The following is a 19,127-nucleotide window of genomic DNA, read 5'->3' on the forward strand; positions in this document are numbered from 1 at the left end:
GTATTTAAATAAAAATACAAAAATAAATTCAAAATTACTTTAAAAGTGTTGAGTGCACTATATGGAGTTTTCTTTCCGTTTTTGTTTGATATTATCCCAAACTTTGGAAACCTTCTGGCGTTTTCTTTGACCTGAATCTTCTCCTCGCCCTTCGCTGTTTTCTTTTTCCGTTCCTCCATTTTTTGTTCTGCAGCGTCTACTGTGTTACCTGTCCAGAGGCCAAATTACTTCAGTTACTCAAGGAATCGTTTTAGCCCTAATTGGTAGTGGAAACCATTAGACTTTATGTGATGGTGTATATTTTGTTGTTTTTTTAACAGGGCTGTCTGAATACAACAACCCTTGTTATATCGTAGTAAAATATAAAAAAAATCCTACTGATCCTATTGTTGGGCAATACGACAAAAATATTACATCATGATACTTTATGCTTAATGAGAATAATGCTTAATTTTAATGCACTGACAGCTCACTGATTTGTTGAGGTTTTCTGTAGGGAGATATTTATTCTAGAAAGAGTCTCCAAAAGTTCAGTATGTTGTCTTTCACAAAAAGATTTTAAGTAAAAACAAGCTGCATATAACATCAATATAAATGTCATACTGTCATACCCAGTCTTCAAAGCCAGGCAGACATGTTACAAATTAGCAAATGCTATAAAACACATGTTAAAATAATCAGAATATGACCTATTGCAGCTATTGCAGCTATTGAGACACAGCAGGGAGGAGCCCTAAAACACTTCATGTGCAATTATGAAACTATTACAAGACAAATATAAAAAAGGCATTAACAATGTTTCAGGGAGGGACCTGTGGCCTCAGATTAGCTTCCAAGGTGCAGGTCAGACAGCATTAGAGATAAACAGGAATGAGAAAAATTAACAACCCGAGAAAGAGAGAAGAGAGGGTATTGAAGCTAAGACACTGTTTACTATTCTAGGTGGGTCACATTCTGCATGCACAGAACAGCGTGACGCAGCTGATTAGGACAAACTGCACTAGCCAGGAGTCTCATGGCAAAGGCAATGGGGATGGACTGCAGTGGCAAGATAGCAGAGAAGGGCTGAGGTGTGACAAAATGAGGATGACTGTACAAAACACCATTACATAGCTTCAATGTAAATGAAGTAGAATTATTATCTGTGTAAATATTTTCTTTAAATGCTATTATGCCTTTAGATGAGAAAAGACTAAAGGAGTATACATTTCTATCTATCTATCTATCTATCTATCTATCTATCTATCTATCTATCTATCTATCTATCTATCTATCTATCTATCTATCTATCTATCTATCTATCTATCTATCTATCTATCTATCTACCTACCTACCTACCTACCTACCTGCCTGCCTGCCTGCCTGCCTGCCTGCCTGCCTGCCTGCCTGCCTGCCTGCCTGTCTGTCTGTCTCTCTCTCTCTCTCTCTCTCTCTCTCTCTAATATAAGCAAACTTATATTGAAGGATGAAAGGCAGTTGTTGAAGCTGTCAATTAAGATATATATATATATATATATATATATATATATATATATATATATATATATATATATATATATATATATATATATATATATATATATATATATATATATATATATATATATATATATATATATAAATTGACAGCTTCAACAACTGCCTTTCATCCTTCAATATAAGATCGCTTTAGGTAAACACATTTTCTCTTTTTTCTTTGTACAATTAAAATGATTTATTGTGGTAACTGAACATAAGGTAAATGCTAAGTATTGTTTGGAGATTTTAGTGAACTGCTACCAAAACTATTGATATCCCTAACTCTTCTCAGACTTGGGCTAAACTCCAACTCACAAATAACCCTCATTCTTCTGTTTTTTCTACCCATAAACAGATACACTGGCAAACATTCTGCAGCAAAACCTACTTTCCAACACATCTAGAATTTTTTTTTTTAAAGGAATTATTCTGGAAAAAGAACGCAGACCATAAAGTGTCCTCCAAGACTAAAGTGTGATTTCTGTTTGGACAAAATAATTGAATGGTTCAAAAGTAGCACTTAGCTAATAGTAAATAAATGTTTGTTGCACAGAATAAGGAAACCCACCAATCATACTGCTACAAGGTTTAAAGTGGTACATGATTGGCATTTTCCAAAGGGAGCATGAGTGGAGAGTATGAAATCTGAGGCATTTCCAAAACCCATGTGTATAGGAAATGTGGCCTTTGGACAAAATTGATGCCACAATAATTTTTTACAATAATTAAATTATTATTGGAAATATAATGTTCTAAGGATGCTATGAAACATGTGCATTTACATTTACATTTGTGGCATTTGGCAGACGCCCTTATCCAGAGCGACTTACAACTGAGCAGGGGAGGGTCTTAGGGCTTTGCTCAAGGGCTCTGATCCAAAGCCCAATGCCTTAACCACTGAGCTACCACCTCCCTACATTACATGTAGAGTAGTACCTACATTTATTGTTAAAACCATAATCCTTTCCCATGATTGCTTGACGTTATTTTTGCCATTTATATCTCATTTGAATTTTAATGTATCTAAGGTTTTAATATTTTAAGTAAAAGTTTTTTGTGTAAAGTAACGTCACAGAACGAACGTTTCTTTCCATCTGCAACTGACCTCATCAACAATACCAAGGACCCACTTTAAACCTCACACTGTTATATATATTTTACTTTAGCACAATCAACAAAGACTACCATACTGAAACCCTTCACCTTGGAATAATTTGGGAAATATTATCACTTGCACTGCCTCACTTTTACATACCCTGCACAAATTGTATTGTTAATGTCTCAAACTTTATTTATTATTTTATTATTATTATTATTATTTTTTTTTTTTATAGCACCAGCACACCATGAAAACTCCTTGTACATGCAACCCATAATAGTTTGCGATAAAGGTGAATCTGATTCTCATACTTAATGACAAATACTATATAATGTAATAATTTTACTAAACAAAGTGAAATTAAATTGTTGGATTATATAATATATGGTTAATTATATAATTATTAATATAGTTGGAACATAAGTAATATTTTCTAAACTTTCTGTACCCTCTCAGGACATCAATGATGTGATGTTGCTTCACTGTGGGCTTTCCTGACTTCACCACTAGAGATAAACATACCCCAAAAAGGAAAGACAGAGTTGTAGGCATAATAATAATAATCCTAACCTTAGAATAAAAGTCAGTTGGTAGAGTTTTGTTCAATTTTTTACAAGTGACTTAGTAAAACAATGTACTAAGCCTAAACTGGCAGTATGGCTAACATTAATATGCAAATCATTATACAAACGAAGTTATGGAAGTTGAATGAACATGAAAGAATTCTGCAGGAAGATTGGTTAGGTAAGCATTAGTCAGTTAAAAAGATGGCAGTGACAAGTAGCTAAAGCCTAAAACAACAAGCCTTTAATTAACAGCCTAAAATTTTACAGCTTGCTGAAAAACCTAATAAAACATAATACACCCCCTACCATTAATAAAATGAACCTGGCTAACAAACAAACAGAGAAATTTCAAAAAGGAGCAAAAAGCAGACAAAAATATAACCAAAAACTGCTCAAATCCAGCACATTTTTCATCATATACATAGTTCCATAAGAAACTTTAGAACACAATGGTACAACACAACAACTTTTTCTCATCCCTCAGCACATTTCAATAAATCACTTACCTACTTACCCACTTACTTACTTACAATCTTTAAAGATTTTTATCTTTAAAGATTGGACAAACGAAACCTAGAAAGCTCGGCTAGCTATTCACACAAACACAAAAAAGCCTAGGGCTATTATATAAGATGGAGTTAATGAAAATCACATGGTGTTAATTTCATTATGGTGCTGATCTGGCCAAGAAAGAAGGAAGACATTGAGCAACACACACTGACTATCAGGATACAAGTCTGACCAACAGTTAAATCTTATCAAACACATGAAACGTCCACCTCAAATGACATAACACACCATACAATCATAAAATGGTTACATCAAAGATGAATCTGTGATGGCAGAGACAGAGATGCTTTCAAGAGAGATGGCAGAGGGATAACAGAAAATTATGGTGATGTTTTTATTTAAAGAAAAAGAAAAAGATAAAGATGTTGGGAGAAATATGTGGCAAGAACAAAATGCATGACATCATACGGATACAGATGAAGAGCTTCAGATACTGCTCAATGGAAAAAAATGTGGTCGCAGTAACCTTGACTGTAGTATGGCAAACTGGCTGGTTAAATCCCTTAAGATCTTAATGCACAACAGTCAGTCAAATGTAGTGTACACAAACTGGTGTAAAAAACAAAAAACATCCAGGGAGAAGCAGCTCTGCAGGCAGAACTCTTAACCACTTTCAACCACTAACTATTCTAGTGATCCAAAAAGCATCCCACAGCACCATGAGGCACTGCCATCAAAGGTAGAGGATCACATTGGGTCCTGTCAAACAGTATCAATAAATGTCATTCCAGTTTGCTCTACTCAAACCATAAGGAAGACCCCAACTAAGCTTTTTGAGTTTAAGAAAAGTCATTCCACTTTCCCCAAGCGACAATGTCAACAATGTCTAAGAAAACCCCACTGATTGTTATAGAGCAATTTCCTGTTCCTTTGATCAAGTTTAATGACACCAAAAACAAGTACAAGATTGATTCAGCTTAAATTGACAGAATAGTTTCGACTTGCGCCTTTTTCAGGAATGTTACTGTCTTGATGCATGCCTTTTTTAATACCCTTATAAAAGGTGAAGCTCGACCGGGACGAGGAATAGAGTTAAATGAATTAGATAAGTTTAATGAAATACAGGCAACATCCTCTTCTTTTGTTGTGTAAATCCTAAAGAAATGTATTTCCTGCTAAAAGTTATTACAAAAATGTTTTCAGTCATGTGACAAGCATTAGGTTAGCAATATATAACTTAGATGTAACATATATGACACTGCAATACATTAGCCAGGGTATACCTGTAAAGGAAAGTTTGATATTTAAACAAACACTATGCTGACTGTCAACAAATTACGCAGTTCTCAAACAGGAGTGGCTGTATATGACGGTGAAAACCTCTGGTGGCTTAGAAAGAACCGCATTTGCCTTCACTGATTTTCAAGTCAAAAAGCTATGCTAATTTTTCTAGCTATGTGATTACGTGATGCAAACAGGAAACCCATAAAAAAAGGTCTTACCCAAAGCCGTCAGAATCCCTGCTCACTAGTGTTTCTAGCATGGGAGTTGGATCTCAGCACTGATTCTTTGTATAAAGTGTCACAATTCAATCCTATCAACCTTAACTTCTTCTCTACTGCTTATGCTAAGCTATCATTAATACATGAAACCCCTACATACATCGTTCCCTAAACCAAAATGCAGAAATTTCTCATGTGGATATGTAATTACACATCATAAATTAATCCCACATATAAAAGTGAACAAAGATGATAATGTATGCTGTACACTGTATGTTGTACCTTACTGGAAAACCTAAGCACCTTTCCTCTGTACCCTTAAGCCATTTGTATTAGACCAACAGAGCAAACACTCGATTTGCATGAAATGTGGCCTCCACCTATTTGCCAAGTTAGTTGAGTAAGGAAGTGAAACCTTAAATATGCCTCCAAATCCTTTTTATTTTAACCAGGAAGGTTATAAACTTGCATGTTCAGTGCTGTTGAGCACCATATTACATTTTTATAGAGTTGTAGGCATTAACTCAGGGGTCCTTCAGCTTGTCCCTGACTGAAACTCTTGTAAGTGATATGTACTGTAGTCTCAAACTCATATGAGAGGACTCAAAATCATACATGAAAAATGGTTCATGTTAAAATGTGCGTGATCTATTTAGCGATTGTGGTGCAATTTTTCTTCCTGTGCTATCTTCATTAATCCTGTGAGAAGTCTCTATGTTACTTATGTTATTGGGGCAGAACTGTAGTTACAATGGCATTTAATCAAAATAGAAGAAACATCCTTCTCGAACATAAGGGATTACAAGCAGGTGTTGCAGTTAACTACTTAAAAAAGGAGCAAGATCATCTTTTCTCGCTCACAACTTTTCCACTACATTAAGAAAAAATCCAGTCTAGAAGTAGTAAATACAGCAAACCTTACACTCAAAGATCCGAGATGCTTTGCACCTATACAGCTCGGAGAACCGGCTCAGCTAGTTGGCAATCCAGGAAATGACACGTGTGATAGTGTTGAAAGTGGAATTAGCATTAAAGTTGAAATCTGTTTGAGCACAGTATAAAGAGTGAGAAGGTGAGAAAGCTGGAACAGACTAAAAGATTAAAGCACTGCTGCACCATTGTTCTTTTTTAGGTAAAGATTCATTCCTACTGATGCCAATATTATCAGGTAAACAGACTGCATTGTGGGTTAGGTTTATTTTTTTTCCCTTTAACTATGCAAAGAATCCTTGTGGAACATCTGTAAATAATAGAGAACATCTGTAACTCAGTACTCAATGTGGCAATAAGATAAAGAGGTGATAAACTTCACCATCACCATATTTCATCATCTTTTATACACGTGGCTCTAGGAGCTGCTGGATATTTATATCCTTTGTTCTGATCTTTTATACCACATCATTGGCTGGTCTCTGAGCAGGACAAGATGATCAGACAGACTGTGTGTGCATGTTTGTGTGTGTGTGTGTGTGTGTGTGTGTGTGTGTGTGTGTGTGTGTCTGTGTGTCTGTGTGTCTGTGTGTGTTCACATATGTTGTGCAATAGATAGAGGGTGAAGGAATCTCACACTGCAGCAGAAATATGCAGGCTAAACAGCAGTTGCTGATTTTGCTCATTTCTCTGTGCTTCCTTAAAGGGAACTCTGAACATAAATTGAGACTGTGACCAGAGAGTGTGTTTTTATAGCAAGTGTGCCAAACACTCTTCATCTGTGTAAGTGACCTTGAAAAAAGGTCAAACTCACTTTCTGCAAGCCTGTGAGTCAGTATTCAGATTGCTCTTATGACAGCACTGCGTTATACACTTACAATTTTATTATTTAATATTTAAAGCACATGGAGCCAGTTCCCTGAACAGCTTTTGAAGACAGCTTCTGCTTCTGGGAAATTGTCACAAGGAGTAGCCTAATGCACTCAGAGAATAAACAGCTACGCAGCGTCACAGTGAGCTGAGCTGCTCCTAAACATTGTCCAGGGGGAATCAAACAAAACTTGAGCATAAACACATGAAGAATACTCAAGGCTCACTCAAACAGATTGTCTTCCTGCCATTGTTGCCAACAACCATGTGATCAAAGCAACCAAGCCGGTACCCCCCAAGCCGGTACAAAGCCAGTGCAATGATGCAGTCTCACGGCATGGGTCACGTGTCACAAGACAACATGTTGAGGATGATACACTGAGAGAATATATTAATATAAAGGAATTGTTATTTGACCTTCAGGCAAAAAACAACACTTCGATATAATCCTTACCATGTGATACGAGCGTTTATGATTTCACTCTATCAGGCTCAAGAGGATTCTTTAGACCCTGTCCTTGAACAAATTTGAAATTTTAAAATCATTTTGACATTAAATTTCGGCCCTTAAGGACCTATAAACCGCTTACAAGTACTCCTAATACGCTTTCCCTGATGAACAGTAGCAACACGCTAGTGACGAGAAAAAGTTCTGAATAATACCTTTATTTCTTATAAACCTTTGTTCCGTGAAATGCATGACTTATTGCCTTCTTTCTTTTGTCAATTAGCTGCCTATGTAATTATTTCCATTTTCAGAAAGACAGGACATCATTATTCTTCATTACCTCTGTCAGGTGGATTTGGACCAAACCCAAACGCTGACTGGCAGCTCAATGTGTCTGCATGCATGTGTTTTGATGGCTAAAGGACCTTGCACCCAATGACATAATTAAGTTCAATTCAACTTTCATTACAACTGTGTAGTATGAATGAAGCATGCTGTGTAGGATCTACAATTTTTGCCAAGTATACAAATAACCAAGTATATATACTTCATAATAGTTGTAATAAAAAGATTCTATGTTTTTTATTAAGTAAAATTCAGCTTTACTTTACTTTACTTTACAGTGTACAGCTCTGGCTAAAGTGTATAATGAACCTGTAAGGTTTTACCACATAAAGCTTTCCAGCTGGATTTTTTTTCTACAATTTGTCTGAAAGTTTATGCACCAAAACTTTTACCACTTTACTGAATGTGTGTGGTATCAAAATATTGTTATTGAGTTATAACATTTCCAATACATAGTATTGGTACATTACCATTAATTTTAGTGAAATATGTCATTTTCATTCTAATCTCATACAAAATAATTAGTTATTATTATTGTTGTTGTTATTTATTGTTATTGCATTATTAATAGTATTAGTAGTAATAGTAGTAGTAACAGTAAGTATATTAATATGCAATATATATGTAATGTGAATATAAAATTTATGTATATTTATATTATAAACATATAGACTTATACAGCCCAACAGAAATCGTCCAACATTTGTTTTTAGTTAAAAAATACATAATAAAAAATAAAAATGCAGTAGATTTACTGTAGCTGCAGGATGGCCGGTAGAAGCTCACCTTGGACAGGTGTGCTACAGCTCTCCCTATGATCCCATAAACATCATGTAAAATTCTTACCTGGATATCAGTGCGTCTTCTCGGGATGGTGGGACTCAGAGCTGATTGGTAATCCACAGAAATGTAGCTTGGGAACAGTGTGTTCGTTTTCTTCCAGACAGCAGCAGCAGCAGCAGACTGCGTTCTCCTCCTGGCCTGCAGTTTCTGAGCTGTAGACTGTGAGTTGTGTGAGCGCTCAGTCCCTCTAAAACACACCGCCCCCTGCACAGCCGCGCCACACACAAACCCCGCTCCGGAGCGCCGCGTGCCAGGTTCCTGCATGTTCATTAGGACGGCGGCACGAGCCCGGCTCGGGGACAGCTAACAGCGCCCCCTGCAGGCCTTTATCAGGAAACCTGTGTCCCTTGCATGGCCCTCGGCAAGAACACAGCGCCCCCTGTAGGCTTTTTACACGAATATAGCGCCCCCTGCGGGTTCTTTTTTTCTGGAACACAGTACCCCCTGCAAATACACAGTGCCCCCTGTGGGCTTTGTGAAGCAATACAGTGGCCCCTGCAGGCTCTCTGCTGGATCACAGTGCCCCCTGCAGGCTCTTTGCAAGAACACAGCGTCCCCTGCAGGCCATCTGATGGACCACAACGCCCGGTGCAGGCCGTCTGCAGGAATACAGCAGCCTGAAGCCCAAGCACTGCGCATGCAAGTGGCCGTTCAGCGGTGGCCTTTATAAATGGAAGATTGGATAATAATAAAAATGCTAATTTTAATACTAATCTATCTATCTATCAATCTATCAATCTATCTATCTATCTATCTATCTATCTATCTATCTATCTATCTATCTATCTAAACACACAAAGTTTAATTGTAAAAGACAAAAATTCAGTTACTGCCCAATTTTGTAAAAAAAAAACAAAACAAAAAAAACATTATGTTTGGAGTGCAATTAGAATAATTTGTTTAGTAATGTTATGTTGGCTTTGGCATATTTTCTCTTACATAAATTAATTACATTTAATTAATTAATCCAAATGTATGAAGACGAAACCTTATTTTTCTGTTTTTAAAAGAGACTATATTCATAATTATTTTCCAGTATAAAGGCCCAGAAACTTGTTAAAACAATAAGAGAACTTGATATATTTAAAGAGGAATGAAGAGACCCCTACTTAACCCCCCCGCCGCCTCCCCCCCCCCCTTTTCTTTGCTTTCTCAGAATATATAAATTATAAAGTATAAAGTATATTCTAAAGTTATTGGTACTTTGCACTTATATTGTATATGTGTCTTGCTCAATAGTTCGTTATCTGCCTGTATTAGTGCCTGTGTATATGTGCTGTATAGCCTGTTCAATATGTTCAATACACAAAAACAAAAAACAAAAAAATGTGTTGCGTCAATATGTTAATTTTGCCATGGGTGACTTTTATTTTGAAGGCTGCTCGCTAGACAGACGGTTCCGGTTTATCAGGTCTCGACTCAAGAGAGTTTGTGAGCGCGCGCGTCCTGTAGGACTCGGCAGTAGAACATGTGGAGGTCAGGAGCGCGAGCGTGCAGGTTGTGTTCTTGTGTTTTGAGGAGCAGGTGGAGATGTCCTCAGCGCGTGTCCCAGTCATCTCCACCCGCCTGTGGAGTGCGGACAGAGGAAGTGAAGGTGAGAGACAGAGAGAGGAGTGATGAAGCTTTTGGGCTTTTGAGGAAGCTGCAGGAACATCAGTGTACAGGAAAGGACAAGTTTATTGAAAAATTAATTTTGGAATGTAGTAAACTCCTCCTGTACATAATTAGATTTTAGAGCTTCACCTAAACGATTTATAAACTCATTGTACAGGTGAACTTACACCCATGGACACTGTGCACCTCTCCTTATTGTCCTAGGCCACGGGTTCCTAACCCTGTTCATAGACCACTCCCTGTCCTGCACATTTTATGGTTCTGGAGAACCCCCTGTGCTGTACATCTCTGTGTTTTTTGGAAAACCCCTGTGCTATACATCTCAATGCTCTGGAGAACCCCCTGTCCTGCACATCTCGGTGCTCTGGAGAACCCCCTGTCCTGCACATCTCAGTGCTCTGGAGAACCCCCTGTCCTGCACATCTCAGTGCTCTGGAGAACGCCCTGTCCTGCACATCTCAGTGCTCTGGAGAACCCCCTGTCCTGCACATCTCAGTGCTCTGGAGAACCCCTTGTCCTGTACATCTCAGTGCTTTGGAGAACCCCCTGTCCTGCACACCTCAGTGATCTGGAGAACTCCTCCGTCCTGCACATCTCAGGGGTTCTTCAAAATCCCCAGTTCTGCACATCTAAGGTTCTGGAGAACCCCCCTGTTTTGCACATCTCAATGTTCCAGAGAACATCTCAAGGTTCTTTTCTGCTCCCAACACTCCTGATTCATCATAATCAGCTCTTCTTAAGCTGTATCAGAGGAACATGGACTGCAGGTTGTCCAGGGTACTTCACTACTGAGATGTGAGCACACATGACAGCAGTTATGAATGTGTTATCTGTGAATGCAAGGAGAAAGCATTGTGATTCATAGAAGAATCTGCTGCAAAATCTGGTGTTGGTACCATGGATGCTCTGATTAGAGGAGGGTGAGGAGTCAGAGAGAGGGATGTTTTGTCTTGAATTGTGTTCCAGTAAGAGAAGACAATTCAATAGCCATTTTTTCTCATTTTATTCCCTAAAACAAGTCGACTTATTTAGTGAGCTTTATTATTCAGTTCCTGTATTATTTGTTGATCTTAAATGATGATTTACTTCATCTTTTCTTCTTTCAGTGGACAGGTGTTGCAGGGGGACATGTACAACGAAGAGGACTTTACTTGACCCACCAGCTTGCAGAAAACAGCACACTTCAGTCCAAGTAAATCAATACATGGCTTTTAATCCCTATTACATACACTATATGGACAAAAGTTTGTGGACACCTGACCATAAGAGTCATATATGATGTTAATACATCTTATTCCACACTCGTCTCCATTTGCTGTTGGAATAACCTCCGCTCTTCTGGAAAGATGTTCCACAAGATTTGGTTGAGGAGATTTAAACTCTTTTAGCCACAAGGGTTTTTAGAACAGTCAGGCACTGATGTAGGGGGAGGGGGGAGGAGTCCTGGGGTGCAATCAGTGTTCCAAATCGTGCTGAAGGTGTTCAGTAGGGTTGAGGTCAGTATTTTATAGCAGACCACTCAAGAACTTACACTCCAACCCATGTAAAGCATATAGTCATTGAACTGGCTTTGTACACAGGATCATTGTCATGCTGGAACAGGTTTGCTGGACAATTGCATGCTTCCAACACCGTGGCAACAGGGGAAGAATCACTGTTAGATCTGATGTTCAGATGTCCATATTTATTTGACCATATAGTATTTATGTGAAAAATAAGTCTAAATGCATATTTTTTTCTGCATGGAAAAGTTACAATCTAATTAAATGCCACATGGATTATGGGGTTTTTAAAAGGAGCACACAGAAATGGAAATACAGCAGCTTTAGTAGCATATTAAATGGCCCACATGTCATGTGTTTATTTATTTTTTTCTTTTCTTTCCCCTCCTGCTCTGTTACTCAGTAGGGAGCTGCCAGAAGCCATCTACGAAAAGCTGGCTGATGAGACACTGGATGCAATGGCAGAATATTTCGAGGATCTCACTGATGAGAGCTTCACTGCGCCTGACTATGACGTGATGTTTTCTGTGAGTAAACGATAATGAATAAATATTGTTATAAATAAGAAACTCTTTTACTGTGGACTGATGGGTGCAGTTTATGTATATGTCCACATGGCGCCGCTGTTGCTCTACAAATCTAAGTTTAATGACCCAGGATCAGTGTAATGCTCACTGGTTCTGCTCCAGACTGTGTTGGGGTTTTTTTGTTAGTTTGTTTGGTTTTTTCTTCTTATCTTGATTTTACTTTTCAAAGATGACGGGAAATACAGCTTTAATGTGTACTTCCTTTGGGGCTTGCTAAAGGGCAGTGCCGCTTCTAGATCTCTAAATACAGGCAATTCTCAGGCTGCCTCTGCCAGTCATAATGCATTTTGATGTGAATTTTATTGTCATTATTTTTTTAATTATTAATTCGGAATAGACTGGATAGGAACTGTTTGTTCATAATCTATATCATTTGAATCACATACTGTAAAATTTTGAACGTAGTGAAGCTGCACAATATAGACAAAATGTGAAATTTTGACACACATTACTCTTCAGGTAGTCCATGAATGCTATGCTGCATTATTAAAACTGGTGTTTTGGTGTCATTGTGAGAATATTGCGATGCAGAGACCTGGTTGCCTGTGTCTGAATTTATTCAAGATGATCACAACACCGAACACACATTTGCATAGTGCCGTTTTTCATGTTCATGATGGTTTTGATTGTACAGAGCAATGTTTCTCTCTACTCGCTATCGATTTTTTTTTATCCAGGTCAGTCAGAGCTGTTCAGCAGGTGGACTGTAAAACCAGGTCGAATTTCAGTGCATTCTGACCCACAAAAAAAGGTCATTGGGAAGAGATATGATGATGATGCAGGCGGTAAATGGGGCAGTACCAAGTATGGTCCAGATACTAAAAAAAGTGTGGTGGTACTTATTTTTATTTTTTTGTGTTTTATTCACATCTTGACTTATTTTTTCGATTGACATCTAATGTAGGGAATTAGATTTGGCTAATAGACTAATCATGAAATAGTAGATTGATCAGGATTGCCAAATTGGTCTGGCATTAGTATTAGGACGTATCTTCCAGTAAATACTTTGAGATGAAGAAAGTGTCCTTATGCTGGTGATTGTGGTCCTTCTGTTGAAAACCTAAAGCTGGTTTACAGTAAAATGGGATAGGATTTTAGATGGGAAACACATCAGGCAAGACACTACCTGATCTGTGCTGATAGATGTGGGATTTTTTGTTTGTTTGTTTGTTTATTGTTGTTATTTTGGTACCCAATAATCAGTGCTCATGCATGTGTTTGGCTGTGCATGATTTGAATTGGGTGAAGTCCACTAGGACAAGAATTGTTTTTTTTGCAATAATAAAATTCAAGGAAAATTAATTACATTTTAAGCAATTGAATTTTAAGAATTTTAAGAGAAAACTGGATTTTAGAACAAGGCTTTAAAAGTTTCATGATGGTGTTTTTCCATATTTTCTTATGGAAGTGGAGTGGGGTATTTGTGTGTGTGTGTGTGTGTGTGTGTGTGTGTGTGTGTGTGTGTGTGTGTGTGTGTTCGTGCAAGTGACCCTTTTAAGAAATGGTTAATCACAAACAGGATGTTTCTTTTCAGCTATTCTGAGTTAATGCATGTCTCTTGCAGGATTTATGAAGGAACAGCATGTCAGCAATGCAGCATATCAGGCTTTCTAGTAAAAGCAACCTCCATGCAGTCCACAGTACAGATGTTATTTTCTGCTGCTGGTTAGAATGATTTTTAAACCTTCATGCATCTAGTAGCAACCACAAGCCTTTTGATTCTCCTTTTGGAGCTCATCTCACAAAAAAGTTTAAAAGGTCACAGTAGAAATGAACAACGATCATGTCCCTGACTTCAGACTGCACCTGACACTGTTTAAAACCCAAACAGATCTCTGATAAACGTGCTTTTGGTTTCTGTCTTGCTTTATGCCTTATAAGCGTAGTGGACTTGCCATCCTCTCAGCTTTGTGTTAATGTGATATCAAGACGTATCTAATGTCACTTCATGCACACGAGCAGCCATATAGAGTTTGTCAGCTCTGTCACCTTACTGACAGCTATTATAGCTTTTCTCTTGACACTATATCGACAAAAGTATTGGAACACCTCACTTTTTCAGCCAGGGTTCTTCTCTAAATTGTTACCACACATTTGGAGGCACACAATAGCAGGGCTTTAACGTTTCCTCGATTAATACGATTATAAAAATTCATCTTCGTTTAGTCCATTTAACTACACACGGAGCACTGTGTTTCCCATGGACCATTATTACTCACACACTATCCAGTAAACTCTGGAGCGCTCTGGACAGGAGATGCTGCAGAATAAAAATGCATATATATCCAATATAAATGGAGGAACAAGGAGAAAACAGTGAGGTGCGAGATGATGATTCATATAGATGCCTGTTTTCGCCCCATAAAATAAATTGCCTAATTTTGTTTCTCGCAATTCTTAGTTTTTTTCCCCCTCTCAATTCAAAGTTGAAAAGGCTACAATCAAGGAAATCGCCTGGTATCAAACTGATCCTCCGATCCTTGGAGAGGATTATAATTATCTCCACAGGTACACGCCAAAATCTAGTGGAACATCTTAACAGAAGAAAGCAATAGCAATCGAAAGCAAACAGTTTACTCTGTTCTGATTTAATTTGTAATTGTTAAATTTGACCAGAATTGATCAACTAAAGCGGCCCATCTACTGAACCTTGTGGAACAGCTTGCATGTCAGGGGTAGAGTAAGATTTATTCTACTCAGTGGATCCATAAGGAGAATATGAAGCAAGCCAAACATGCTATGTGAAATCGGTGTGCTCCGAACACACGCTTGCACCTTGGTTTATTTCAGTGGCTCGTGAAAGTGTGATGTGTGGGAGGCGTGCTGACAGCTTGATTGGTTGTTCACACCCTCTGTCCTACCTCCTTATCTTCCAGATAAATGCCGAAGAGGGAATGACCTGTCAGGCCCCCCATGAAGGAGCGAGATTCTGCACTCATATACAAGCGTCATAGGCGACAAGCGTCATAGGCGACAAGCACTGCTGTTCTCAGTATAGCATGTAAACGTTCAGTGCTATTTGAAAGGCTGTAGATCCTTTGTTGCCTTTCGTCGTGTTGCCTGTAGTAGGATGATTAAATAATACTCTCAGTTATTAAATCATGTAACCAGACAGCTGCTGTCAGAAACCATGCTGAAGCATGCGCTCTTTTCACCAACTTGCTTTTTCTGTTTTTTGGTCCAAATAGCAGCAGGAGAATATGTTAAAGCATAAGCACCTCTTATACAAACATTCCCCTGTTTTTTTTCCTGGCTGGAAGTGAAAATAATTTAATCTGTGATCAGTCATTCCTGATATTCAGTAATGACTGAATTTTTACCTCAAGTATGTGAGTAGTTAAATAAATCTTCCTCCTTATTCCTGAAGAAAACTCTTTTAATCAAGTCTCTCTACAGGTGGGTAATGGAAATGTGTTCATCAAGGATCCTTAACATGGCTTGAGCTAAGACAGATCAAGGTTTTTATAAGTGGCCTGAAGGCACATGCGCAGTGATGTTAATTATAGTAAATGTAATAGATGCTCTCTAGTGATATAAAGGGAAATGGACTAAAAGAGCACAACTGTGAGAGGGAAAGTTTTCTTCCTAGTTCAAATTAGGGGTATAACACATCGTTCTCTGTTTAGTGATCTGGATATCTATATCTGGAATTTAAACCCAAAGATGGGATTGGAAATAGTTCTTTATTATGATCAATCTTGATGTGTCCCAAAGGTAAAAATGTCAGCCGAGGCAGCATGATGTTCTAAAATGGCACACAGTTTCTCAACCTCAGCTACATCACTTCAGTTTATCGTTGGTCTCAACTATCAGTGTCTGTATTAGACGTGTTTACACTTGCAGTATATTTAGAATTTATTTAGTTTGCACGATTTCCTCAAATATAAATTAACTAGTAGCTAAATACTATACCACAAACCTGAAACTCTTTATATCTGACCTCTCACTTGCATCTACATAAAAGTAGAAAACCTAGGTTTGCTAGGTTAAGTCTTCTATTGGGGAGTCCCAGTTCTGGTGCACACTTCTAGGCCCCACCAGATGCCCTGTGAACCTTCCTGGGAAGCGTTAAAAAAACAAAACAAAAAAAAAACATGGATCATAAGAAAAACTCTGAGCTAGTGGAATAATAAATCAAAATAGTGCAGGAATATACAAATGCTCTCATCAGCACATTTGACTCAGTGTTAGCATGAGAACATGAAGCTTTTCTCTGATAGAATGTTTTCTGAAGGAACTCTTATCTTCATCTTTCTGTTCTCCACAGAGTGGCGTCCTGACCGTGAAAGTAGGAGGTGACCATGGCACTTATGTAATCAATAAACAAACCCCCAACCGACAGATTTGGCTCTCCTCTCCAACAAGGCAAGTCTCATCTCAGCCTGTTTCTCTGTGCTTCAGAAAAGAAGTATGAAAATGTTTCTTTACTTAGGAAAGTAAAAAAAAAAAATATATATATATATATATATATATATATATATATATATATATATATATATATATATATATATATATATATATATATATATATATATATATATTTGTACTTGTCATGTAGATTACAGCACTGCAATTATTTCTTCACATATCCCAGCAATGTTAGGAAGCTAGGGTCAGAGCTCAGGGTAAACCATGATCCAACACCACTGGAGCACAGAGAGTTAAGGGCCTTGATCAAGGGCCCAAGAGTGGCATCTTGGCGATAATGATACTAGTTTTTACTCTGTAGTACTTAAACGACATTGTTCACACTAAAACATGTCAATACAACAAATGTACTAGTATTAATCTGCTGAAGGTTTCTGAAGATTACTTCAAAAATTACTTAAAAAAAGGAGTCTCAAGTGTCAGCACTTTCTCACACTGAGGTAAAGCCACAATTTTTCCCTATATAAATTACAATGATAAGTTACTTTAAAGTTTGTTTTTTAACAATTATTTGGTTTTACTCCCAAATATTAGTTGTGCTTTAGATCGTCAATGATTAATTTCCTATAACAGCATCATTCTAATTGTTTTATTTCTTGCTAAAAGCAGGTCAATTATTTCTTGCTGTTGCAGCTTCAGAATATTAAGAAGAAGTAGGAATTAACTGATCCTATTTTTATTATGAAGCTGTTATAAAAGGTCTGAATATAGGTGAATAATTAGTTTAAAACATCGCAGGTACAGTATGATGTCACTTGAAGGTTGCAAAACCTCTCTTATCCAGTATTTGAAGCCAGTGCTGGTTTTAATATGAATTATATGAATATATTGTGACCTTTCAGCTACCATTATTCAGCAAAACTCTATACTTGCATAATCCTGCCTTCTAGTAATGACCTACATGTCTTTTTGTTTCTGCAGCGGGCCGAAACGCTACAATTGGACAGGAGAGCGCTGGGTATACGCCCACGATGGCATGGCCTTGCACGATCTGCTCTCTAAAGAGTTTTCTGCCATCTTTCAATCAAACATTGACCTGTCACATTTACTCCATTCCTGAGAACGACCTGAGAACGAGGAAACAACCAAAAAGGTTTCTTCTGAAACAGACATGTGTAAGCACAGCTGGACAGATGTGACGTCATTGTTTTTCTTTGGGATCAGAATTGAGTTGTCGAGTCACATGCTACTATATCTTTTAAAAGAAAGACCTCTCTTTTCTGTTTAAAACTGTGTTGTTGTTTTAATACAAAATGTGACTCTCTTTGAGTTTATTTGAAGCATCTGGTAGTACAAATCAGCTCTTTAAGTGCATTTATTACACCTGCCGCCTTTTACCTACAGAGGCCAAATTGCAATTCGTTGTAGCATGAGGATCCAGTCATCACCCCGTATAAGCACTGCTCTTCCATTCGTTTATTATGGCGCAGGGTTTGAGTGCTCTCGAAGTTGCTGCCAATGAATCTGGCTGGATTACATTTGGATTAAAAAGGTAATTTTTTAACAGCGCACCAGTAACGACGAGAGCACTCTTTCATTTGGGGGCATTTAAGGCAATGCCGGTAATTAAGAGATGTGGTCATGGCCAGACTGCAAGCAGTGGAGTGGAGACTGAAGAGAGGAAGTGTTGGGGATTATTAAAAAATAAAGGTGTAGAAGTGCTGATCAGAGCTGACTCATCTGACTCTGTTTCTGAGATGCTTGTTGGGTGATTGTTTAGTGTATTATGTATATTTTGGAGTGTGATAATGAAGGTATGTAAATAAAGAATCTGTCAAATCTATCAGCCAATAAATGTAGGGCATTTGGTAGCCCATATGTATCCATGCTACTGTCATTTTCACGTTTGCATTTTTTCCCCAGCAGTATGGTGTTATCTGTTTATTATAAATAATTGTTAGTTGTTTGTTGTTGGTCTACACTACCCTCAAACAGCTCTAAAGGTGCCTTGTGATATCTGTCTGCAGCAGATCCCTAGAATCATATAAGTTGCGAAGTGAAGCTGCTGCGATGGAGCGCATCACACATTTTGTTCCAGCACTTTCCACACATGCTTGATCACATTTGGATGTGGGGAATTTCAAGGCCAGGGCAACACAGTAAACTTATTATATTCCTGAATAAGGTGTGGATTATGGAATGAAGCATTGTCCTCATGAAATAAAAAACCCTGAATCAGGATTGTCATCTGGACTTATATCTGATCTGCAACCGTCAAATTGACTTCCTCAATGAATGACTGCCCTTCCCATCAGTGTGTTTCCCAGATCATCACAATGACCTTCGTTAGCTTCTTGTCCTACAGACCATGTTGGAGCAATAACATTCCTACGGAAACGGTGCATTCGAATCTTTGCTCCCCAAT

The 19,127-nt window shown here is 37.9% G+C and overlaps 2 protein-coding genes across 6 annotated transcripts in view; one reads left to right on the top strand and one right to left on the bottom strand.

Annotated features, from left to right (window-relative positions):
* Positions 1–8,885, bottom strand: part of pip5k1bb (phosphatidylinositol-4-phosphate 5-kinase, type I, beta b) — a 45,079-nt gene extending 36,194 nt beyond the window's left edge. For 2 of the 4 annotated variants that reach the window (XM_046870812.1, XM_046870813.1), the window contains exon 1: positions 8,635–8,883. The gene's annotated coding sequence lies outside the window, so the exon portion shown is untranslated. Of the gene's footprint in view, positions 1–8,634 lie in introns of all 4 variants that reach the window. The other 2 variants (XM_046870811.1, XM_046870810.1) reach the window with 2 other exon arrangements.
* A 1,142-nt stretch (positions 8,886–10,027) lies between these two features.
* fxn (frataxin) lies at positions 10,028–18,584 on the top strand. Of its 2 annotated transcripts, none has more exons than XM_046872432.1 (5): positions 10,028–10,225; positions 11,352–11,437; positions 12,154–12,274; positions 16,602–16,699; positions 17,684–18,584. In XM_046872432.1, the coding sequence occupies exons 1-5, from the start codon at positions 10,100–10,102 to the stop codon at positions 17,820–17,822; spliced, it is 570 nt and encodes a 189-aa protein (XP_046728388.1). In that variant the 5' UTR covers positions 10,028–10,099; the 3' UTR covers positions 17,823–18,584. The 2 variants fall into 2 exon arrangements, with proteins under 2 accessions (XP_046728388.1, XP_046728387.1); XM_046872431.1 differs by having other exon boundaries at positions 10,029–10,225; positions 12,151–12,274.
* Positions 18,585–19,127: the final 543 nt, after the last annotated feature.

Source organism: Silurus meridionalis, chromosome 17, assembly GCF_014805685.1.
Source record: "Silurus meridionalis isolate SWU-2019-XX chromosome 17, ASM1480568v1, whole genome shotgun sequence".
In the NCBI taxonomy this organism is placed as follows: Eukaryota; Metazoa; Chordata; class Actinopteri; order Siluriformes; family Siluridae; genus Silurus; species Silurus meridionalis.

Coding starts and splice junctions, on each gene's coding strand:
- fxn (XM_046872431.1), top strand. CDS start 10,100: ATGTGGAGGTCAGGAGCGCGAGCGTGCAGGTTGTGTTCTTGTGTTTTG. Junction 11,438..12,150: donor AACAGCACACTTCAGTCCAA/GTAAATCAATAC, acceptor TCTGTTACTCAG/TAGGGAGCTGCCAGAAGCCA. Junction 12,275..16,601: donor ACTATGACGTGATGTTTTCT/GTGAGTAAACGA, acceptor TGTTCTCCACAG/AGTGGCGTCCTGACCGTGAA.